The 25,658-nt window shown below is 42.7% G+C and overlaps 1 protein-coding gene and 1 long non-coding RNA gene across 6 annotated transcripts; both read left to right on the top strand.

The window, feature by feature from the left end:
* Positions 1–5,620: 5,620 nt before the first annotated feature.
* On the top strand, positions 5,621–12,768 carry LOC121976976 (protein TIME FOR COFFEE-like). Of its 5 annotated transcripts, XM_042529431.1 has the most exons (15): positions 5,621–6,066; positions 6,156–6,557; positions 6,679–6,827; positions 6,915–7,212; positions 7,322–7,718; positions 7,801–7,846; positions 7,932–8,021; positions 8,102–8,339; positions 8,442–8,502; positions 8,580–8,655; positions 8,764–9,171; positions 9,263–9,839; positions 10,482–10,555; positions 10,649–12,194; positions 12,274–12,768. In XM_042529431.1, coding segments are annotated over exons 1-15 (4,485 nt in total). In that variant the 5' UTR covers positions 5,621–5,945; the 3' UTR covers positions 12,276–12,768. The 5 variants fall into 5 exon arrangements, with proteins under 5 accessions (XP_042385365.1, XP_042385361.1, XP_042385363.1 ...); XM_042529427.1 differs by having other exon boundaries at positions 5,622–6,066; positions 10,482–12,194; XM_042529429.1 differs by having other exon boundaries at positions 5,622–6,066; positions 6,682–6,827; positions 10,482–12,194.
* A 1,996-nt stretch (positions 12,769–14,764) lies between these two features.
* On the top strand, positions 14,765–16,117 carry LOC121976978. The gene is made up of 3 exons (XR_006110718.1): positions 14,765–14,916; positions 15,071–15,345; positions 15,492–16,117. It is a non-coding gene; the product is annotated as an uncharacterized LOC121976978 (long non-coding RNA).
* The last annotated feature ends 9,541 nt before the right edge of the window (positions 16,118–25,658 follow it).

Genomic DNA, 25,658 nt, shown 5'->3' on the forward strand with positions numbered 1-25,658 from the left:
GCTAACTTGAGCATTATAGTGGTCGCATTAGGTATCCCCGACCGTTATTCTAACTCTCTCCTTCCTTTGCCTCTCCTTTTTAGATTCCAGTGGACCTCTTCGCAGAATCTTGTCACTCCTGGGTGGTTGACGACTTGGTCAACATGATCAATGCCAACTCACCAGTGGTTCATCCATCGACAATCTGATACAGGATCAAAATTTGCAATGTTTTATGGTGACTCGTAGCATACCGACAGAGGATGTGTCGAAACTACAACAAGCGAGTCATTCCTCGACCTTTTCAAGTTGGAGATTGGGAATGGAAGAAGGTCAAGTCTGTCGGAGAGGTCAACAAGCTAAATCTATAAGGTGGAGGATCTTATCAGGTGATCTGTAAGTTGTGTTCAGGCGCATATTGTTAAGATCAAAGAAATTTAGAAATCTCTATAATTATAGAGATATTGTCTACTTTTGACTTAAGCTTTTATGATTTTGTTTTTGAGTTTTACCCGAAAAACCTCATATCAATGGAAATGTCTTTTCCTTATAAGCTCATGATCTTTCACATGTGTTTTTAACGTGATATTTTGTTTGCAACCTTGCAAACCCTATAATCTCCCCTTAGATGAAGGACCATAGATCTCCCCTTAACCAAAAACTCTATCTATTTGACATCTGATTTTCAACCCACCTAGTCTTTCCGCCTCTCGGTCCAACTGACCTACTAAATTTTCATGCCTCTCGGTCTAACTGACTTACTAGGTCTTCTTGCCCCTTGGTCCACCCGACCTACTAAGACTTCTTGCCCCTTAATTTAACTGACTTACTACGTCTTTCTTGCCTAGCCACAACTAGGACTTCTACTATGCCTAGCTGCTCACAAAAATTTCTTGCTTGGTGTTTCATCCTTTTGATCCAGACACGAGAGCCTCCACTTCCTTTATTCGAGGTCAATATTCTACTCACATGGCTCGATTATACCATAGCTATTATGCATAGTCGGCAGTTAAACTTTTTGGCAGTCCGAGTTCTGATACCAATTGTTAGAACCAAAGAAATTTAGATATCTCGACAGTGATATGATATTATCTACTTTAGGTTAAAACCCTCATAATTTTTTTTTAGACTTTATCTAAAATGTCTCATATCAATAGAGATATCTTTCACTTGTAAGTCATGACTTTTTCTATGTATTTTCAATGTGAGACTTTATTTGTAACCTTGCAAAGTGAAATCAACCTCTAGCATTTTGATGTTTATTTAATAATATGTTTAATGGAGTTTAGTCAGGTCAAGGTTGACTAGATGACTAGTAATATGTGAGAAGTCTACCAAGTGTTAAGTTTTAACTATAGTTAGACAAAGGGAAGTTTTAACACGGCTAGGCAAGGAAAAGTTTTAACTAGAGGTTATACGCGCTATCCACCGAACCAATGAATGTTGTTAACACTGGTTACTTTACTATCTATTGTGTTAACTAAGTGTTGTAGAAAAGTCTTAGTTGATCAGGTTGATCAGACATTAAGCAAGATAAAAAAAATTCAAATAGGTTTGGAGGACCAAAAAGTTTGGCGAGTAAGTTGAGGTAAATTGCTAGAGCGGAGTGGTAAGGTTATGTCCCAATTGGAACAAACCTTAGACGATGATCCTACTAAAGAAACCAACAAAAATTTCTAAGTCAAGATCAAGATAGTCGTAACTGTCCATATACTCATGTATATTATTATTTAACTCTATTTTATAGGAACATTATTATTTATATACTTGTTGTACTAGATTTTGCAAAAAGAAAGTCAGTTGACCGATTGGTTTAGTCAACTGATTCAAGTGGATAAGAATAGTAAAAGTTTGAGATTTGACAAAGAAGGCAACAATGGTTCGTCTACTGATAAATGAGATCAGTTGATCAATCTATATTTGGTAAGCAATTACAGATTTGATCAGATTGTGTAAAGAAAGGAAATCTAGAGGTTCCGTCGACAAGATAAAGTGAATTAGTCAACCGAATAACATAATTTATAGGATTGAGTGGATTAGATTTGAGCAAACAGAGAAAGCACGAAGATCAATAAATGGATAGGAGGTTATGTCGACAGAAATAATTAATTAATAGAATTAGTTTTCAATCGACCGAACGGTGCCTGTAAAAGAAGCCTCTATGTTCAAGTCGATCAATCCATTCCTTCATCACTCCATCATGCTACTACTGCTTCTGTTCATGCACTACTATTACGACACCGGAAGGCTCTCCGACATCTACACTTCATCTCCTACATCTATTGTCGGTATATTTACATTGTACTTATATTTACATTCAAGGGGAATGGTAGTGATGTTACTATCTTCCTTACATTTGTAAGGGTTTGTTTTCCTCCGAAAGAGTTCAAAAGAAGAGCTATTAATGATTGTTTATAAGAAATGATCAAGAATTGCAATATTTGAAATAATAATTATTGGATTACAAATCAAATAAAACCGACTAAGTCTTTATTTCTCTTTTTATTCCACTGCAACTGTACTTTGATTCGATTTTATGAAAATGAAAATAAAAGATTTTATAAAGATGGAGATCAATCAGTAAGTGGATCAACGTAAAAAAATAATTTACATTACCGACCGAGAAGTTCGGAGAACCTCAAAAATGAAAAAATTGACCCACGATATAAAACCGGAAGGCTCAAAGACAACGCTGAAGGTGTGTCAGATGTTGCGTGAGTTTTGAATCCTCATACACGCGTCCTATCTCTTACAATTGCGTCGTGTCCTTGATTGACGATAGATGGGGACGATGATAAGAACATCACTCATATTCCAAAGTTGAAATCGTTGTGGATCATGATGGTTCCATGTAGCGTCGTTGTTGATTTTCCAATTGCACCACGCATTCATCTGCATTTCATGTTTTGTCAATATTTGGCTTTAATTTTTTCCACGTGACTAAAAAACATTAAATGTTAACGATTTTTTAAACATAGAATTATCATCCAAAATTATACTGTATATATTATTTTAAATGATTACTAAATTCAGTGTGAACTTTTAATATTTTTTAACAATTGAATTATAAACTTTCAATTTTATCAATTATATATTTACACATCCTTTAAGAGATTTTTTAATTGCATTTATTATTGAATTGTTTAATAATAATAATGGAAGGAAACATGGATTTTATTATTTTTTAAAGGATTTTTTTTTGCTCTACTTAAAAAATACCCATCAAGAAAAATTTCAAATGACCGAAAGAATCTTATGTTAAGCAAATTGCATTCAACATTTTCTCTATTGTAATGATATAAATTATACTATTCTATTATAATCTAACTATTCTGAAATCTCGATAATATAGTCAACTAATTATATGTTCTTAAAAAAAAAATCCGTGAAATATTGATATTTAATCCTATCCAAAAATCATGGATATGGTAAGTTGAGAATGTAGCTATCGCATTGACTAAATGTAGACTCCGCTCCGATCTGTAATATAAGAAATATCAGTACCGAGGAAGGAAAAGGATTCCGACGTTATCCCTTCGATGCTCAATTCAGTCATCAGAAAGAGAAAAAATGTAGAACAATAGTAGATATAGACATGAATAGTAAATATTACGTACCTCCACGGATATATGGACCCCCTTTATATAATACCCTAGTGTGCGACATACGCACTTCTTTCGCGAAGTAGACATGTTCTCCAATGGATCATGAGCACATTCTCCAATTTGTCTTATGAAAAGACATGTCAAAAAAGTACATCTGACACTATACCTTAACAGGACATCTATATCCCCGACAAAACAGTAGAAGCTTTCGTCGTACAATCCGTCCGTTTATCATATCTTGTGTTAGCGATGTTATCTCTCTGAAGACTATGTCAGTGATCTATCTTTTCGACCCAGTCGTTCGGTTGAGTGCTCCTCCGCTTGAGTGGACTCGGTTGCTCCTCCGTTCTTAATTATGTATTCAATTCTTAATTTTGAAGATGGATAATCCGATCTCACATATCGATTACCAGATAAATTTCAAAAAGCACATAACACTATAGACGTTTGATATGTCCTAGAGAGAATCAAACTCTCGTTGTATGAATACACCATCTCACTATTTATCATCGCAAAGTATGTGCTAAATTTGACATTAATTGTCCCCACTAGCATAGCGGAGTTGATACTCATGATAAAATTATCACACGGGAGTAAAATTTGAATCCTTGATATTCATTCAATTAGGAAATAAATGCCTTCTACCCAAAGTAAACCATTCGGTATCATAATTTACTATCCTTTTACATGCCTTAGGATAAGAAGGGTGAATGTTATCATTTCTTGCCCTTTAGAATCGACATTAATATATAAATTTGGTAATTCCTAAATCGTTCATTTGCAATTAACGACAATGTTTTCTAAAATTGATTTAACCCGTTGCTCAGATTAAGTTGGTTCGAATAAAAAAATAACAATTAAATATTCTCTACATGTAAGGAATATTTAATCGCTTAATAAAAAATTATAATAATTGTTTTCTGAGAGGAATATAATAGAATAATGACTACGATTATTAGTATATAATTATGTGGGCCCATCTCAGTCATTGGACGACGGATTTGTTTCTTTATATGCATTTAATCAAGAGTGATTATTAAACAACGGGTTGAGGACTTTTTTATGCATTTACTTTAGAATTAATTTTTTTTGGGCACTTTACCAAAAGACACACATAAATTATAAAATTTATCCAAAAAAATCATACTTTGATATTGAGAAAAAAACACATTTTTTATTAAGCAACTCATTTTTACTTTTAAAAATTAGTAAAAATGGGGGGTGTTTAGATAAATTCTGCTTTATTTTAATTTTGTCTGGAATAATATTTTATTGTATAGAATATTTTATGGCCCTATTAAAATATTCGTGTTATAATAAAAAAGGAAGTCGGTCGTGGCCTGGTGGGTGTGGGGCCGGCTGACGACACTGGTAGACACGTATGGACGTGCACGAGGACAAAAGGAGGGCAGGAATAGATGTGAGAGAAACCGAAGCAGGAATCTCCCGCTCCCGAAGCATATCTGGAGCACGACGCACCGTACGATCTGTCCGTGCCAATGGACATGCCTGCTTCGGGACTGTCGAGCGCGAGACCCGAGGTTACCAGCTCGGCCGTGCTCCGATCTCCACGTCAGCGTGAGAATCGAACGGCGGAAATCTGCTCGACGCGGATGATTCTACGGATCTCAGCCGTCCGCTGCGCTCCCGCTCGCTTTCCACGTGGGCCTCGTGGGCGACGAGGACAGGGTAAGGGGCGCAAGAGAGACGGTGCGAAGCTTCACGAGTGGAAATTATGCGACACGACCGGCGACTGCCGACTGGCTGTCGCCAGTCGCGGCGAAGATATTCGGGGCCGTGCCGTTGGAGGAGACGGACAGGTGGCGGTTGGCTGGCTCTCTGGGTCGCGTATTTACTGGCCTGACCGCGCAGATGTCGCCACGGTGGCACGGTCCAAGCTGGGCCGTCAGTTGGGCGAGTAGGATCGGACGGAGGAGCGCGGAGGGACGGGAGGGTGAGAGGCAATCGTGGCCGTTGGGAGGCGCCTCGGTCGGACTCAGCAAGTGACAAAATTGAGGCAAAGCGGATGGGGCAACTGAAGGGGCCGACGGAAGCAGACCATAAGATAGAGGGAGTGGCGAGAAAGGGAAAGAGGAAACCAAAAAGAGAGCAGTCGAAGAGATAGGAGGGAGGAGGAGCGAGGGGGAAGAGGAGATCTGGCCGGAAAATTTCCTTTTTTTCCCGAGCTTCTGAAAGGATCCCGTTAGATTGGCGCAGCTTTCTGTCGAGGGTGCCCTGGATCTGGACTTTTTTGGGCGAGTGTGTGCGGCGGTCGGGTGTGAAGAGAAGATCTGGCGGGGTGGAGTAAGAAAGGATGACGGAAGAGAAGAGCCTGGTGATCTGATTGGATGACAAGGAGAGATGGAAAGGAATCGTGAAGCGAGGAGAGGGACCATGACGCCAGCGACGGCGACAAACGGAGGTGGCGGAGGGTTGCCAAGGAGGAGGCAGCGAAATAGCAGCAGCTTTAGGGAATCTCCTGGTTCGATTCCATGATGGTTTCCCCCCGTTATTTATGTTGTTTTTTACTCGAATTCTAACCTTTTCTTTACTGGACGACTTCTTCGGCAGAAGAGGACGTAAGGCTGGAGATGCCGGACACATCTAGGCTGCGGGATCGAGGGGCCAAGAAAGATCGAGATCGGGACAGATCTAGCCGGAGCAGGAGGAGAAGAGGGGAGAGGATGCTTCATGGAGGCAATAGAGACAGAGATGAAGGCGATGAAAGCTCTGAGGAAAGTATGGACCAGGACGAGGAGGATGAAGATGAGGGCATGTCGGTTCCTGTGCGTCTGCCTCCGTCTTCTCCTCCTCTGCCAAATCCGGTGACTGCTTCTTCGCCGCAACAAAATCAGCAGCATAGTAATCACCACCATCATCAACAGCCGCTTCGGAAGAGCTTTCCGTCAAAAGCGGTGAAGTGGAAGACAGACGAGATGATCGGTGTTCCTGTACCGAGAAAAGCTCGTTCAGGTAGGAAGCGAAGGGTTTCTTGCGGCGATAAATTTGGAAAATCTCAGAATACAAAAAAAGATCCTTTCATTTTTTTTTTCTTTTTTCGCTTATAACCAGTTGCTCTCTCTTGGTTTTCCAGCATCTACGAAAAGGGCACATGAACCTCTAGTTACTGGAGGTGGTGAACATATCATTCGCCAGGCATCCATATCGCCCTCGAGACTAAGCCCTGCTTCTACCGCTCAACTTTCCCCATCTTCTTCCAACGGTTCCATTCGAAAAAAGATGGTTTGGCAAATTCTGCTAACTTTTCTTCTTTTCGCCTGTTAGGTTTAAATGTTTGACATGGGGTTTCTTCTTGTTATATGGCATCAGAAGCCGATGAGTGTACCGAAACACCGGCCTCCAAAGTTTTGCAAATCGGCATCTTTGTGTCAAGATGAGATCGAGATTGAGGTCGCGGAGGTTTTATTTGGGATGACAAGGCAATTCGACTCTCTTCCAAAGCAGGATAGCCACAAGATGGATTCTAGGGATATAGATGGTGGATCGGGCAATGAAGCTAAATCTAGAGTTTCATCACCTGGCTCAGTCTCTCCATCTCCGGCAGCATATTCAGCTGTACTTCCTTCTTCCAATTCATGTTCTAATCCTGCCCCCTTGCCTACAATTGGTAGGTTTTATGCCTCATATCTACTACCTCTTTTTATTGAAAAAACAAAGAGAGAGATAAAGAAGAAAAATATTTATTTCTCTTACATTCATGGTTCTTCGCTCTGTAGCTCCAAAACGAAAGAGGCCAAGGCCCGTGAAATTTGAGGAAGAAAGCCTCACGAGCCCAGTGGTGTTGCACAGTCTCTCGAGTTTATCAGTAGCTGTAGCCAAAGTGGAATCTGAAAACCAGATTAAGCCGGAAGATTCGTTGCTAATGTCAGAAAAGAACACTGCAGCTCCTGTCAAAAGTGGAGGTCCGCTGGTTGATTTTCCGGTCTCTGAGACTGGACTCTCTGACGTGCAACGGCATGAGTCGGCGAAGTCCGTGAAGAGTAAGATTCATGATCTGATTCCGGCAGGAGGGTCCAATACGGGAGGCAGGGTGGAAACTAAAGAGGAGCTTGTTGTCACTCATACAAACGGCGACTCGGATGGCAACCTCTGTGAAACCACCGCCCAAAAGAAGTAAGTTCTGGTTGTTGTTGGTTTTATTAACTTCTACTGGTATATCATGTTCATTTGTCAAACCATTGACAATGTGTTACAGCGCGCCGCAGAGCCCTAATGGGGAAAAATTCAAGTTCGATCTTATGGTGAGTGGCTGCGCTTCCTAAAACGTTTTTAGAAAATCTAGTCATTCGGTCGATTAATTTGAAGAAACAAGTGCTTTTATTGCAGGCTCCTCCTCCCGGAAAGCTATCTCCAGGGAGGGATGAATTTAATGTCTTTGACCCAGATCACAATCTACAGGGCCCAGACATTGAAATGGTAGGAAGTTTCTCTAACAAATGATCGTAAGTCAGCAAAAGTCATTTTGACTCGTTCTAACTCGCTGCTACCAATATTAGGCGCCGAAAGTGAACAAGGATAAGGCAGAGGAAAAACGCGCAGATATTGCAGTGATGAAAGATGAGCATCACATCTTGAAGTCTGGCGAGAAAGATACTGACTCGAGGAAGCAAGCAGTCATCAAGCAAGCCTTCGATCTTCAACTTGATCTGGAGAAGCCTAAGGAGGATGTAGGCTTCGATAAAATGCAAACTTCTAAGCAGCAATCTAAAGATCCCAAGGCACAGGAGAAATCTGGTGAGGGAATTTTTTCAATGAGTTCATAAATCTTATATTATTATCTTTGCCACCAGGATATCTGACATGAGTCTTTTTTTCTTTATTTTTTGGTACGGTCAGCGTCCTCTGTACATGTGCCATTGACAGTTGGAACTTGGCCAGGGGGTTTTCCACCTTACGGGTTAGTTATTGATTTTGTATTCTTGGAACTATTCGAATTTGGTTTTTGAATTTGATTATTCAACTTCTACACCACAGATACATGGGTCAAGTTCCACCTTTGCAAGCCGCTGCTCCAATAAATGGAACTACAGGCACTTCCAGTTCCTTGCAGGTTTCCTCTCTCTTGCTTCTTCTCTCACTCACTCTCCGTCCTCATTCGCATGCCAAAGCATGCTTTGTATTAAGTCTCATTGTCTGCTTTGGATTGCTCATCTTGCAGCCACCTGCTTTTCTCCAATCGCTTCCTCGTCCTAAGCGCTGTGCTACACATTGTTTCATAGCACAGATGATATCCAACTGTCAGAAATTTGCAAAGATGAATAGCTTCTGGACTGCTGCATCTGGAGCTGCACCATTCTATGGGGCTAAGCCTTATAATCACACTATGGTTGCACCTTCTGACAGTGCTCTTTCTGGACATCAGATGCAAGCAGGCTTCCTAGGTGCTACTGCAAGCACATTGCAAGACACTAAAGGGACGCCAGTACCAACTTCATCATTCACAGGTAATAGTGCTTCACAGGAGAAGATGCTACAACCCAATAATAATACAATCAACGAAACTGCTCAGAGAAAGCAAGTAATTTTCCAGCAAATGCCTCAATCTGGATCAACAAGTAATATTGCGGTAAGGGCTGTCGTTGCCCATCCTTGTTTGAAATCTTGTTAAATGAAATATTTTTTTTTTTTTTTGTGATTTTATTTTTCTATCTATTTAGCAGGCTCCTGCATTCATATTCCCCATAAGCCAGGCACAGTTGCTGCAGCCTGCTGCCGCGGCATCTGGTGCTGGTAGAGTTGGGGCAGCCAAATCAGCAACTGCTAGCTCCAGTGGTGAGGTGCGGACGACTGCTGCTATTGGTTCTGCTGTGGGTAGTGGCGTGGCTGGTGGATCGGCTACTCCAGTGAACTTGAGTTTCGCTAATATGCCTCCAAATGACGCTCAGTATGTGGCTTTTCTGCAGAACTATGGATATCCTTTTCCTATTCCTGCCCAATTTACAGGGGCTCCATTTAGGGGAACAAGTCATGCGCAAGCAATGCCCTTTTTCTACCCTCCTCACATGCTTCACCCACAACAACTACGCCCACAGCAGCAGCAACAAGGAGGTTCACTGCCTCATGTTCAACAAAGCCATCAAAATCCAAGCCCTTTGAGCGGGTCCTCACATAAACATTCACAGCAAAGTACTATTGAGTTTCCGGCTACTAATCAGCGGCAAGATCTCATGCCCCAGCAAGGTCGTCCTAAGGAGCGCAGCAAGGGCACGGATGATAATCTTCCTTCTGCTGATGGTAAATATCTCAATCACGGAAGAGACTCATATGTAGAGGTGTAAAATAGGGCCCAGCCTAACACAGCTCAGGTTGACATAGGCTGTACTGAGTCCCTCCTGGGGCACTGTGGGTCCAGGCCAGTTGCTGTGTTATAACCTATGGGCCTGAGTTCAAGCTCATTTGAGCTGTGTCTGGCATGACAGGAAATGAAGCAACTGAGGGCCAAGTTCGGCTTGCCTTTTTATTTTAAATTATATATATAGAAGTATTTGATATCCTGCCCGACCAGCCGTCCGTAACGCGCATGGTCAGGGCACTTGGAAGTGATCCGGGCACCCCAAAGTGAATGCACTCAGGGTGCCCGGATCACTTTAAGGCGCCCCCCGACCACTTAGTCTCGGACGCATATATATATATATATATATATTGTACCTGTGTGCCTGGCACAGTTCAGTAGGCCCCAAGCCTTGTGCGGGGAGTGAGGCAAAGCCCTTTCCAGACCATGCTTGGCAAGGTCTGTTTGGAGCCATGCCGAGACAGGCACAAATGGAAAAGGATGGGCTGAATGGGCCATGCTGTGCCCGGCCTAAGCTTTACCCATTGACACCATTGCTCTTATGTCAAACAATTCTGAACCAATTTTGCCTTTGTCTGCTGCAGCTGCTATTCATGCGGGGGGTCATGGTGATAAGCAGCCAATCTATCAGCAAGCACAACAGAAGCAGAACATGAAGGTAGAACTGACACCTCAAGCTTTTACAATACCCTTTGCATCCTATGCTGGGGCTGTAAGTTCATCAACAGGTCTTGACTTCTCCATGGCACAGAATCATGTCATTTTACAAAGCTTTCCTGAAAATTCCAGACATGCTTACTACCAGATGGCATCTGCTCCGGTAGCTGCCACAACACAAGCTACAGAGCAGAAGAAGAGTAACCATGAATCAGAAGATGGGAAACCTTTAGCTAGGCAGTTAATGAACACAAATATAAATGATGATGAAGATAGAAAGGCAGTAGTGGCTGGCAAGGGTACTCAGCATTCCTCCCTTTCATTTGCTAAAGGTGATGCTGATATTGCCATCACATCTGTTCTCGGTAACAGTATCAATGATATGTCATCCCGACAAGTAAACCATATTCAACCTCTGACAAGTAGATCATCTGATCGTCCTGTAGGAACCATTCCAGTTAGTACTTCTCTCACAGCTAACACCATTTCTACTAATTCCCATCAACAGCAACAGCATCCAATTCATCTTCCAAAGCACCAGCAGCAACAGCTGCAGATGCAGCACCATCTTGCATCCTCTCGTTCAAAAACTTCAGGCTCAGGAAGCAGTGTTGGCGTTCACCCTGAGACTCTTTCTGGAGGGTCTACCATTACTATGTTCCCACATGCTCTAACAGGGTTTCCTCAAGCACTTGTGCAAGGTGGAAGTTCCATCCAGTGGCCTCAGAGCAAGGGATCTGCTGGAAGAAATGTGGATCCTACTGGAGCATCACCTGCTCCATTGGTTAAGAATAACTTCTTCCAACTGCAAGGAAGAACATCCCAACAGTCGGTTCCTTCCCAAGGCCACCAAACTCAGATATCATTTGGCATTAATGGAAATAAACAGGGAGGTCAACACCTTTCTGGGGTATGTGGCAGTCCATCTCCATCTTCTGCCGCAATGACTGGTTTATCACCTTCAAACTCGGTCTCAAGGAGTGCTGATGGCAGTCCTAGAGCATCTTCAAATGTAAAACCCAGTTCTCAAGCGTCTGCAATTTTGCTTCCTCCGCAAACTGCTGTAAAGCAATCCACATCAAGCTCTAGCTCAAAGTCAAACATGAGTAACTCTACCATGCCATCCATGCTAGGGCATCATTCTCAGAAACTTGCTGCCCCCAGCTCAGTCACTAAACAACAGCAACAGTCTCAGCCACCAAAGCAACAATCCTCTGAGGCTCAACTCTACTTCTCTAATCCCCATATGCAGCAGGTTCAATGTGCTCAGTCTAATGCGCCCGCTCAATATTTTCAAAAGAGACCATCTGAACAAACAAGACAAGCTCAACAAAAGCAACACAACATAGTTCCATCAACTTCCAGTATGCTTTCCCTTTGTTCCCCCTCAGCACTTGCACAGGCTGGTGTTTCTACAACTTCAGATCCAGCAAAGGCATTGGCAATGAACTCTCTGGCTGCAACTAATAATTTGAAGGGTTTGCCGCCAACTACCTTCCTCAATGCTGCTCAGCTAGCTGTAGCAGCTCAGTCTGCCTCGGGTTCTCCTCGACCTCCAATTTCTGCTACATTCTCATATATGTCTTTGCCGCCATTTTCTGTGAAGCCCTCGTCTGAGCAGAAACCCACGGCCAGTAAATGTAATGTCTTGTTGGATTATCTAAATGTCTGAAACAAAATGTATATGGGTGTCTAATGTTATTTTAATTTCTTATACAGGAGCTGACAATTTGCAAGCCTGCTGGCAGCCTGAGAAGAGGTAGTATACTGGACTGAAACAATGATCAGGCAACTTATGCTGCAAGGATGAATGCTGAAGCTTGGGCATATTGGCTGCATCCGGCCTCCTTGCATCTCTTCTGAAATTAAACAAGAGGACTCGGCTCTCCCAAACTGCCCCCCACTGCTCAAATCTATGGAGCCGAAGTTGAAGATTAAAAATTGAAGGAAACTGAAATCTATGGGGAGAAGCAGAGGGAAAAATGGCACTGATTTATAACCTTTAAGCATTTTGACAGTCGGTTAAAGATACAGTCCAGAGCAGTTTAGGGAAAACAATTGACTGTACCAAAGATGTCCTCTTACGATTTGTATGATGCAGTTAAATGCTAACCACCATCACCAACTGTTTCGTTTGTTTTATTCTAGCTCATTAACAGGACAGATATAATTAAATTAATATCATCATTACCTGTAGCCCCTCGATTTTTCACATATCTGTTCTTTGATGCTGGTACATTTTTTGATCCATTGTGGAAATTTTTGACACTTGCATTTATAATTGTGTTTTTCTTTTGTTCTCTGTTGGTTAAGCATCCTTGGAGCTTAGATGTTATTTTAATTGAGAGAATGTGAACCGTTTTTCTTGCTTTTCATTCCTTATTGGAGCTACCTAAATGTGGATTGAGAGTTGATATCGTCGAGTATACATTTTACCTTTGATACGAGTCTTAATCAATAGTGTGAAAAACCGTAGTTTGCTGTTGTTGGAGGTTTGTAGACTGTAACTGGCTGACTTTGATCTTCCATTCTTGCTATCGTTTAATTTTTATGAAATGTCTGTTCATTTTCATATCAGATATGTCTAAGTTTACTTACATTGGAAACCTTAGTTTTATTAACTTATCGTCAAGTGTGTTAGATAAAGTTGGCCGAAAAATTTAGCATTTTTATTAGCTTATTAGCATACACAGAAGATCTGAAACTTGACCAATAGTTTCCATCTCCATGGCTGCTGCATTTCACAAGTTCTTTGGTGCTCTGCCGTGGCCCAATGTTTCATTATACCTAACCATTTTCTTGTTGTCAATTATATATATATCTATATATATTCCCCTGATGCTTATAGAGTAATCTTTGCAGGAATAAAGTATTCAGAGATGGTCAATTATGGATGGCGCTGTTGACTGATGTGGAGCAAATGACTTGTCCAGTTGGCTGGTGCCACCAAAAAGGTTAAGCAGATTGCGAAAGTGAGTTCTAAAGATGGTTGTCCTTCTAGACAAATGCTGCTAATGCCTTTGTTTTTTTGGTTCTCTTTTCCCTCAAAAGAAACATAAACAAAACAACTCTAATCCCATCACAGCACTCATATTTATGGCGCTGCTGTGCTCCCAAGACATATCACATATGCACTTCTATGGAGGACAACCATTATGTATTTATTATGAGCTAAGTACTGATAGGTAGCTCGTGAGTAATCAGTGAGAGCTGCCCTTGTCCCTATTCTTACTGTGAATTTTAGAAACAATGGCAACATATCTACTAATTGAAGCCTTTAGATTGCAGTGGGTTGTCAACTTGTTGACTCCGTATCTTCTGTTTTTTAGTCTAATCCATGCCGTGCAAGACTAATTAAACATGACGTGTTCAAGTTTGTAATTACTAAAAAATTTCATACAGCATGTGTTGATATAATTTACCATATAATACATATCATTGACCTGCTATCTGTTCAATAAATAATGAATAAAATTGGTATGTTGACTTTGGAAACACTTCATTGATTACATAATCCCTCTCTGTAATCCAATGAAATGGTGTTTATCCATCCATCCTTTTCTGATACAAGGCAAGACAACCACAGAAAAAGTTATTGAAAAACAGTTTTTCAATGTAAGTTGTATCATGTCGCAGTCTGCTTGATCATTATGCTTACCAGAGAAGTAAACTTGGACAGATCATCTATATGGTTCAGTTTGTCACTGCTTAAGCTGTACTTAGCAAATCCAGACCAGGCATCAAGGTTGCTGCCGCTTCAACAAACAGCTTCATTGCCATCTTTGACTAACAAACCGGGATCCAGATATGGAAGTTGAGGAGGTTGTCTACCCTTCACTGATCCAGCAAACCACAACTATGCAGAAAATGCACTTCCAAGTGAGTGGACTTTAACTCTTTCACTACAACTGCTTTCATCTTCTCGAATGTGTTTGGGCGTGGGATGGTTGGTGTGTGGCCTGCTTCCGCACTCAATGCCTTTTCCCTGTTCTGCTCTTCACTATTTGCATACATATGCATATATAGTGCCGGTACTCTGACAGTGAATCCACTTAATGTTTGGCAAAACCTGCACCGTACCACCAGCTGCGTCCACTTCGGACCACTCAGTTAGGAGATGGCAGAGAAAACTACATATATATCAAAAGGAGACCAGAAACAATGAATAACTTCTCATGCAATCCACTCAAAAGTTGAATTTTTTATTATAAACATCACGATGCTGCCAGGGCCCAAAGCTGAGATTTTTCCGGAAAGAAAAGATTGATGTCCACCAATGGGCGTGCTTGTGCCGAAAGATATGTGGGCTCTTCTTTGCCACTCCACCCACCCCATCAGATATCAGAGAGAGGGAGGATAAAGGTAGGTGCCGTGGGGCTGCTTTCCAATTCAATCTTCAATTACAGAATTTATTGTCTGGTTTCCGTGTCAAAATCATTCACTGACATGCATGTCAGCAACCATAATTTTGAATGAGATCGTTATCTGTCCAAATAATTTTGGTAAATATTTTTAGTCTTTGGAGGTGCGAGGTGGCCGACCGCAGGCGTCGCTGCACTGTTGATGTTTGGTCCTTGTAGGTTGTGGCTTGGGCTCTCCATCCTCTTTCCCGGGACCAACGGCACAGTTGACTTTCCAGGGCTTATCTGTCGGCTCACGTCTTGATCTCGACATTGTCGGCGACGGATCTAAGTTGTCGTTAGTTTCTAGATCAGTTACTGTGTGTGAGAGAGATCAGAATTTATTCTGCTGCTCTGTCTCCAGAAAAAACAGGACTCTGACGCGTTGCAGGTAGGATGAATTGCTTGCAGTCTGGTTTCCTTCTTGTTTACTCTTATGTTCTGGTATTTCTTCTTTCTGTGACCGATGATGCCTAACCACCATCACATACTTTGCGTCATTAGTTCCATTAAGCTTTTTCTCTCTTGCATTATCAGGTTTGTTTCCTTGCTTTCTCAATTTCAACGGCGGTTTTAAATCAAACATGAGATTTGAATCAGTGAGAAAAGTTCGTTGTGGAAAAATGGGGGTTTAGAAGAGAAGAGGAATTTCAAGTTAGAACAGGGAGGTCAGCACCATTCCGCGGCTTGCAGCTGTCCATCTCCATCTTCTGCCACGGGCGCCATTGGATCACCCCTCAAATTCAATCTCAAATAGTGCTAGTGGTAGCTGGAGTGGTTAGTACGTAGAAGCTTGGCACTCAAATAGTGCTAGTGGTTGTCCTAGAGCATCTACAAATGTAAAACCTAGTCTGCAGGCCTCTACAATTTTGCGTCCTCAACAAACAAATGTAAAGCATTCAACATCAAGCTCTAGCTCAAAGTAGAACATGAACAACCCTAACATGCCACCCATTCTAGGGCATCATCCTCAGAAACTTCCTGCTCCCAGCTCAGTCACTAGGCAACAGCAACAGCAGCCAAAACAGCAACCTTCTGAGGCTCAGCTCTTCTTTTCTAATCCTCATTTGCAACAGGTTGAGTATGCTCGATCCAATGCTTCTGCTGCTCAATACTATCAGAAGAGGCCAGTTTAACATACAAGCCAAACTCAACAACAGCAGCAACACAACTCGGTTCCATCTACTTCCAGTATGCTTTCCCGGTGTTCCTACTTCTTGGGATCCAACAAAAGCAATGGCAATGAACTCTCTGGCTGCAGCTAGTAATTTGAAGGGTTTGGCACCAACTAGCTTCCTCAGTGCTGCTCAGCTAGCTGTAGCAGCTCAGCCTGCGTCAGCTTCTCCTCGACCTCCAATTTCTGCTCCGTTCTCATATATGTCTTTGCTCCGTTCTCATTTTCCAAACAGAAGCCTACAGCTGGTAAATCTAATGTCTGATTGGATTATTCTAAAAATCAAAACAAAGAAATTATCAGTGTCGTATTTTGTTTTAATTTCTTCTACAGGAACCGACAATTTGCATGCCTGGCGGCAACCTAAGAAGAGATGATAATATACTGTATTAAACAAGGGTTTAGGCAACTGACCCTGGAAGGATCAGTGACGATGCTTGGGCACATCGATCACATCTGACGCTTCTTTCACTGATTCTGGAAAGAAACAAGAAGAATCAACTCTACACGACTCGAGAGCGAAAATATGAAGGAGACTAAAATTTGTAGGCAGAAGCCAAATGGAGTTTCATTCATGGCCTTCAGCAATTTTGACAAGCGGGTTAGAGTCTTAGAGAGACAGACAGAGGCCTTTATAACTAACAGAATTAAGATGATTAAATTAATATCATTCATTCTGTCGGGAAGCTGGGAAGACGGATCTGTCGATGTGACGTGTCTGGAAGATTGATCGCATCCCCATGACTCGGTGGTGAGCTGTCCTCCGCGTTGACCTAGTCATCAGAAGTCCTCCGGTCAACAATGTCTACAGCCATCGACCGGATTGCCCTAGTCTTTGGTACCCCCGGTGCTCGAGGTGATCCCACAAATATACGAACAACCGAATAATAGTGAAACAGTGAAATAAATGTAATGTGAATATGATGGCGTACCCTGGCCCCGGGGGCGTCCTCGGATGGATCGGTGAGCTGGTCGCGATGTGGATCTGACCCTCTCAACTGTGCATGGTAGGTGGATGTGAGTTAATTGAGGAGCCGAGTCTAGGAGCAGCGACGTGGAATCCGATGTAACATGTATCCACAAGGCAACATGTAAGCCAAAATATGTCCTCGGCTCACAGGTCGGTATACGACACACCCTGACGGCTCATAGGCCGGCTGGTAAAACATCTCACAATCATAGTAGTAATACAAAGAGCAGAACATCACGGCTCGATGGCCGGAAAACACCATAGATGTCCGAAAACACCGCGGTGGGCCGGAGCTATGCCAAAAGCGGTGGAGACAACAAATGTATAGCCGTCGGAGCCGACTGTCGAGACGCCGGAGTCAGCTGTAGGGCTGTCAGAAGAGGCGGCAGCGGCTACCGGCGGCGACACCCGCTGGAGATGGCAACGATCTTCCTCCGTGGCATCAGCGTCAGCGAGGAACGAGCGTGGCCGACGGCGGAGGCGACGCAAGTAGCGTCCTCTACTGGACGTGCTGGAGGCGGAGAGAATCATGGGGAGGGGAGGAGATGACGTCGAGGGGAAGTAAAGAAGAGGAACAACCATAGACACTGGTGAGTAGCGAAGTGCGGCGGAGCTTCCTTCATCGAGTCTTCTGGCGGCGGACCAAGACCACCGAAGCCCCCTTTCCCCACTGTTCCTAGCGGCGGCTCTCGACAAAGCACCCCTCCCCCTGGCGGCGACGCTGAGAAGAAGAGGAAAGGAGGTATAAGAGAGGAGCAGGGGAGCGCCGGCGGCTTCGTCGGCGCCGGCGAAGGGCCCGAGAGGTAGAAAACCCTCCTTGGCTAGCGGCCTCCCTAAATCATCCCCCCTCTGAACAGTGCTTTAAGCACTAAAACCCTAAAGGCCTTAACCCAAGAAAGGACGAAAATGCCCCCTTCCCTCTCCTTAATTCCTCTCATGCCCTAAACTATATCCGGATCACAAGTCTCCCTTTCAAGTCTAGTCGAAGGAGGTGCAAGTCTGACTGACTAGACCAAGCCTAAAACAGAATCGCTACTGAATGCGAAAATCAGAATCACATAATCGCTACACGTCGACCGAGTAGTCGTGGCGATGCCTGAGCAAGTAACTCAAGTAGTATCAGGCGAGCGACGAGTAATAGTGTGCTCCAGGCACCGGAGATAGTGTTGATCAGGTAAAAAGACGGGCGACCGAGCCGAGCGCGCAATCGAGAAGATGCCGATCAGACAACCGAAGAAATGCGAACCGAGTGATCGCGAGCGTTGTTCGAGAGATGGTAGCAATACCAAGCAAATCGCGGAAAATAATACCAAGTCAATAGTCGGACCGATGTCGAGCGAGCCGCAAAGCGTCAAGCGAGCGATGAGGAAAATAATAGTCGACCGAGCGACATATGAGGTGTTGAGTAGACTGAGCGGACGAGCGATGCCGAGCGCGTGCCTACGAAAGTGACGACCAGTCAATCATAAAATGCTGATCGAGCGAACGGGCGGTACAGAGCGGGACGGGGCCAAGCACGGACCGCGGAGATGTCGACCGGGTGATCAGAAGGATGTCGATCGGCCGGATAGACGTCGGGCGGCCGATGCCGAGCGTGCAATCGCGAAGATACTGACTGGGCGATCGTATGGCTGGAAATCGAGTGGATAGATGTCGGGCGTATGACGCCGAGCGCACGACCACAAAAGTTTCGGCCAATCGACCATAAGATGTTGACTAGACCATCGAGAATGTCGAGCGTTTGACCAAATAATTTAAGTGTGGTTGAACGGACGGCAGAGCGATACCGATCGGATGACTATGAGAGTGCTGACCGAGCGACTCAGAGAATGGCCAATGGGCGATCTTACGATGCTGGTCCGTCAATCAAGTAGCGCTGATTGGAAGGATGTCGCTTGAGTGGGTAGACACCAGTCGGACTATGCCGAGCGCGCGACCGCAAAGATGACGACCGAGCGATCAGAAGTATGTCGATCGGGTGAAGGATCAGGCGACTACTAAAGTGTCGACTGAGCGACGAAAAATAGTGCCGAGCGGCCGCCGGGCAAGCTCTCGATCGAACGTCCAGTGAGCGCATAGGCGAATACCGAACGAGCGATGAAGCAACGCCGGGCAGGAGGGGAGCTCAAAAACTAAGCGGGAGCATAGCCCGTGAACTCTAATGCGCATGGGGACGAAAGTCGTGAGCCAAACGAGCGCATCGCACGTGAACTGAACTGGAATGTAGCCCGCGGATCGAAGGCACCTGGAAGCGAAAGTCATGAGCCGAACGGGCGCATAACCTATGCGCCATTCTGGTCCGCAACCAGTGGAGATACTCTTGTCCGCGACCCTCGGAGATAACTCGACCCCGAACGGGGGAGATAGATGCTCGTGAAAACTGCTCGACCCCAAACGGGGGAGATAAAATACTCGAAGCTGGCTCGAGACCCGTGACGATCACTCGGCCCCGAACGGGGGAGATGTAACATCTGATGCCCTGATAAACTGGTCGCCGATGACGTGAGGGTTTAAGGTTGCCGCTTGACCGCCGATGACGCGAGAGTTTAAGGTCGCCGCTCGACCGTCTTCTAGCATAACTCAAACCCGACCGATCGGCACGGGGTCTTCGACATCGAGCCCGTGGCTCAGATAATATACGCCCGGCCGATTGGCACGGGGTCTTCGACATCGTATCGAGCCCGTGGCTCGGATAATATACGCCCGATCAATCGGCACGGGGTCTTCGACATTGAGCCCGTGGCTCGGATAATATACGCCCGGCCGATCGGCACGGGGTCTTCGACATCGAGCCCGTGGCTCGGATAATATACGCCCTACCGATCGGCACGGGGTCTTCGACATCGAGCCCGTGGCTCGGATAATATACGCCCGGCCGATCGGCACGGGGTCTTCGACATTGAGCCCGTGGCTCGGATAATATACGTGCGGCCGATCAGCACGTGATCTTCGACATCGAGTCCGTGGCTCGGATAATATACGCCCGGCCGATCGGCACGGGGTCTTCGACATCGAGCCCGTGGCTCGGATAATATACGCCCGACCGATTGGCACGGGGTCTCCGACATCGAGCCCGTGGCTCGGATAATATACGTCCGGCCGATCGGCACGGGGTCTTCGACATAGGAACTAGGGCAGATCATATAACTGAAAGAGAAAAGATAACGCAAAAACTGACCGAGGTCATGAGGATGGTAGAATTTTCTGGCATCGTCCATCTTCACGTTCCAGATCAAGTACGTTTCCACAGACGGCGCCAATTTGATCTTGTCGGGAAGCTGAGAAGACGGACCTACCGGTGTAACGTGTTTGGAAGGTTGACCGCATTCCCATGTCCCGGTGGTGAGCTATCCTCTACGTTGACCTAGTCGTCAGAAGTCCTCCAGTCAACAATGTCTGCAGCCATCGACCGGGTTGCCCCGGTCTCTGGTACCCCGGTGCTCGAGGCGATCCCACAAATATATGAGCAAACGAATAATAGTGAAACAGTGAAATAAATGTAATGTGAATATGATGACGTACCCTCGCCCCGGGGGGCGCCCTCGGATGGATCGGTGAGCTGGTCGCGATGCGGATCTGGCCCTCTCGACTGTGCAGGGTAGGTGGATGTGAGTCAACTAAGGAGCCGGGTCTAGGAGCAACGACGTGGAATCCGATGTAACATGTATCCATAAGGCAGTATGTAAGCCAAAATATGTCCTCGGCTCGCAGGCTGGTATACGACACACCTTGACGACTCATAGGCCGGCTGGTAAAACATCTCACAATCATAGTAGTAATACAAAGAGCAGAACATCACGGCTCGATGGCCGGAAAACACCACAGATGTCCGGAAACATCGCGGTGGGCCGGATCTATGCCAAAAGCGGTGGAGACAACAAATGAACGGCCGTCGGAGCCGACTGTCGAGACGTCGGAGTCAGCTGTAGGGCTGTCGGAAGAGGCGGCAGCGGCTACCGGCGGCGGTGGTTGCCGACGGCGACACCTGCTGGAGATGGCAACGATCTTCGTCCGTGGCATCAGCGTCAGCGAGGAACGAGCGTGGCCGACGGCGGAGGCGGCGCAAGTAGCGTCCTCTACTGGACGTGCTAGAGGAGGAGAGAATCATGGGGAGGGGAGGAGATGACGTTGAGGGGAAGTAAAGAAGAGGAATGGCCATAGACGCCGGTGAGTAGCGAAGTGCGACGGAGCTTCCTTCGTCGAGTCTTCTGGCGGCGGACCAAGACCAGCAAAGCCCCCTTTCCCCATTGTTCCTAGCGGCGGCTCTCGACAAAGCACCCCTCCCCCTGACGGCGATGCTGAGGAGAAGAGGAAAGGAGGTATAAGAGAGGAGCAGGGGAGCACCGGCGGCTCCGTCGGCGCCGACGGAGGGCTTGAGAGGGAGAAAACCCTCTTTGGCTGGCGGCCTCCCAAAAGCATCCCCTCTGAACAGTGCTTTAAGCACTAAAACCCTAAAGGCCTTAACCTAAGAAAAGACGAAAATACCCCCTTTGATCTCCTTAATTCCTCTCATGCCCTAACTTATATCCGGATCAATCATCTTTGGACGTAGCTCCACATTCTTTGATGATATGATTAACTACACCTGAATTAAAAAATAGAAAACTACTTTAATATTTACCCACTCAAAGTACATGCACTGTTGGAGCTGATGGGCCCTCATGGGTTTAACTGGAATGGATAGTTTGTAGAATCTTGTCACGTGATAACGTGGATTTGAATCTCGGGATAATCATGACGTAATTTCTTAATTCTTGTGTATCTCTTTGTACTGTACATTAGTTTCTTCAATTATTATGATTTACTTTTTTTTATTAATTTTGGGATAGATTGATAGAGGTACTGGGATGAGCAAATCATTTTTTTTTGCCACTTGCTATTGTTGGAGCTGATGGGAACCCCACATGGATTATTCGAGATGGTAAATGATGATTACATTTATAATTGAGAATGTAAAATCGAATTATAAGGATATTAAAACGTAAATCTCCGGATATTATATACCTCATTCCACCCCTCACTTGTTTTCTCGATTATAGTAATTTACCTTATTCATGAGATCTTGAATTGGATGCCACGGAGGCGTTAGGAGCAAACAATTTCGTCTTTTTGCAATAATTGTTGGAGCTGATGGGAACAGTCTCCAACGACTTCCTCATCCCAAGGCGCCCAGCAGATGTCGCTGCAACTGGATCACACTGATTTTCAGCAGTGCGAGATCAGTCATGCTATTTTCATCTCCACCATTAACCTTGTTCCGCAATGCTTAGTTTATCGCCATTGCCCACGTGATTTCTTTGCGGGCTCCCAGCGGTAGAGTCGAAAGGACTGACCTATATCCGGGCAGTTCTATCTGGGTCGATTCGAGTTGATCGAAATAAAAGTTTCGGATTGACAATCTATTGATTAATTTTTTTCCTTCCTCCCTCGCTTATATTCTTCCTTTCTTTCTCTTTCTCAGCTCGTCGGACCCCGAGCTAAAGTCCGGATAGGACAATACGTGACTCTGCCCTGGCTGGCTCTCGGTGCTTCTTCACATAAGCCCTTTCTTTTCTTTTGGCAGTTGTGCATGCATTTTCCTCTGATGCCCTGGCTGCCTGCGGTAATTCTAGGGAAGGTCAAGAGTGGATGCCGCACTGGCACTGCACCCTTGTGGACCCGATGATTTGTCTTGCGCCACAAGACTGTAACTGTCCTAGTAAACACACAATCAAAGTGATTGTGATTCCTCTGCTGAATAAGGCTTAAAGCTGTCAAATCGGCTGACCGTGGCAAGGAGGATCAACCCATTGTGGACAAGCAAGCCATTTAGTGGGATGAAACAGACTGATCCATCATCTTGACGTTAGAATCTATTAGCCCATAAAAGAATAAAAAATTATATAAAAAAATAAAGTCAAGTTAATGAATCTGCTAGAATGAGAAATTTATTTTCTAGCTTTCTAATCTAAATGTTCCTTGCTCAATAATTTGTATTTGTTAAATTAGTTGTCAACTTGAATTTGAATTTTTTCTATGATATCTACTGATTCATGTATTATGTAGTATTTAATTTGGTTATGATGTCTCCTAAATCATAATTTCAGGATAACTCATCCATATAATTTTTTCCTAATCTATTGGCTAATCCAAGACTGCTGTGGGTTGACTCATGTGGAACGATCCGTCTTGATCCATTTTTAAATGAATTGATAAAATTTTAATTCAATTTGTTTAAATTATTTGGTAGGATGGATCAATTCGACGGACCTAGTCCAAATTAACGATTCTAATAAGATCCCATGCCTCTCTTTTTGCCGTACTTTCCTTCCTATTATTATTATTATTATTATTTATCTAACTTACGCCGGTTAATTTTGAGATGACTGATTTAGTCTTATAAAATTTTTCATCGGCTAATATAATAAATAAGGAAGTGCACATGACAAATGACCCATAAACTCAACGTACTTAGGGTAACCATCCATTAATAAACTTTCATCTATAAATTCATCGAACCTGAGACTCAATTCTTAGATAATTAAGAAATTAAAAAGATACTTTACCACTCTACGATTAGCCCGGGGTTAAAATCGAGTAGAATTAAAGGCAAGGAACTTATGGAGTTCTAACGAGCATGTCACACTATGCTCAACCACCATACTTTCTTAGAGTATCCATATTTTTTTTATAATATTTTTAAAATTTAAAATAAATCATCTACTTTATTAAATATAGACTATCATTTTTTCACTACATACTACAATAATTATCTTAAAATTTTCATTATTATTTTCTTCTCTTTTCTCTTTTTTTTTATTTTTTCTTTACATATGTAATATCTTTTTTCATTATCTAATCCATTCTCTTTATTTTTTCTCTCTCATATTTTAATATTTAGTGAATAAATTTTATTTCTTAAATTTAAAAAGATATTATTCATTAAATTTAAATTTTAAAAATAGATAAGGTAAATGATGTAAAAAATTTTTTACTTAAAATGTAAAATTTAAAATTTAAAATAAAATTTATATTTAGGAAAGTTAATGTGATGCTATTGCTGCTCAGATTTAATAACTTTATAGTACATGCTGAGTGTTCTTACTTATGAATTTTAAAGTAAAATTCTAACAAAAAATATATGAACTTAACAACAGATTTATGTACAGGATCTATTAACATTGAAAATTTATATAAAAAAAAACAATTAAACGATAGCGACGATGGCTAAATAAATGTGACTTGAATACAACGAAATCGTCATCATCTATCTATCTTAAAGTCGTTCACGAAATTTAATGATGCTAAAAAGAAGAAGCAATAGACGAATCCCCTGCTCTCCTCCTTTGTAGAAAATGGGACTGACTGGCTCTCCCACGCAATTCCCTGCTCTCCACTGTGGAAAATGGGAGGTTGGGATGTAAACATCTTAAGCGAGAGGCAGAAAGATCAACTGTATTGACATCGACCGGTCTGATGCTTGACAAAGCATGCGACGCCGACTCAAACCGCGTCCAGACCATGAATACAACCAGAGGCTGATGTTTGGCAGAAAGTGGATAGTGGAGAGAAAAGTAGACCAGAGACGATGAATTGCTTCAACTATAATCAACTAAATAAAATGATAATTTTAATTAATTTTATTGAATTAATTATTTCTATAATCAACTAAATAAAATGATAATTTCAATTAATTTTATTGAATTGATTATTTCTAAAGGTGTTCGATCACATGAAAATTTTTTATTGATCATCAGGATAAATAAAAAAACACACGTGATGATCAACCTAGAAACTCAGCATCCTTTGATTACACCCCCATTTAAAGAAAAAATTTATATAAATATGTTGTAGTTGGAACTCAAACTATAAATATCTAGATAATAATCTGAATATTCTACCGTGACACTATTATTTCGGGACTATAATCAACTACAAAAGCATGTGGATATCTTCATCATTCGTCCTATTAAAATTAAACTACTATTTTCTAAAAGAAAAAGAAAAAAAAAACTAAGGATAAACATGTGGTTCAAATTTATCTGATAAAATAGCTAAACTGAATTCAATCTAACATGAATCAAACCATTAGAATTATAATTCAAATTTAACTTAATTTTTTTTAATAACAAACTTAGCTTGTTTAAAATTTTTACATTTTTATGGGTGGTTGAGTTTAATAATTTAAATGTATTTATTTATTTTTAAATTTATTTTATTTATTTATCATATTGATAAAAATTTATTAATGAACATTATCCATAAACAATTGACAATCTATGTTCATAAATATTAAAACAAGATGAATACTAATATATTCAAACATGATTATTTAATTTAATAAATTATTTAAATTTAATTATTTAATTATTTAATTGAACAAATATAAATAAATCCTTACCAAATTAAATACCAAACTTACTATAAACATTTGATATACCTAACTTATGAATGTTTGATATATGTACTGCGCCTATGTCTCATACGTCACAAGGCTCATCGATTTGTACTAATAGTTGATAAGTTCATAGTAGCTAGTCAATTTTTTTTTTTTTCCAATCCGAAATTTATATGAATATCA

Source organism: Zingiber officinale, chromosome 4B (assembly GCF_018446385.1).
Source record: "Zingiber officinale cultivar Zhangliang chromosome 4B, Zo_v1.1, whole genome shotgun sequence".
NCBI classification, from domain to species: domain Eukaryota; kingdom Viridiplantae; phylum Streptophyta; class Magnoliopsida; order Zingiberales; family Zingiberaceae; genus Zingiber; species Zingiber officinale.

Bases quoted from the DNA above. Each gene is read 5' to 3' on its own strand.
- LOC121976976 (XM_042529427.1), top strand. From the start codon at position 5,946: ATGGAAAGGAATCGTGAAGCGAGGAGAGGGACCATGACGCCAGCGACG. The intron at 8,022-8,101 runs GTAGGAAGTTTC...TACCAATATTAG, and splicing joins AGGGCCCAGACATTGAAATG to GCGCCGAAAGTGAACAAGGA. The intron at 8,656-8,763 runs GTTTCCTCTCTC...CTCATCTTGCAG, and splicing joins GCACTTCCAGTTCCTTGCAG to CCACCTGCTTTTCTCCAATC.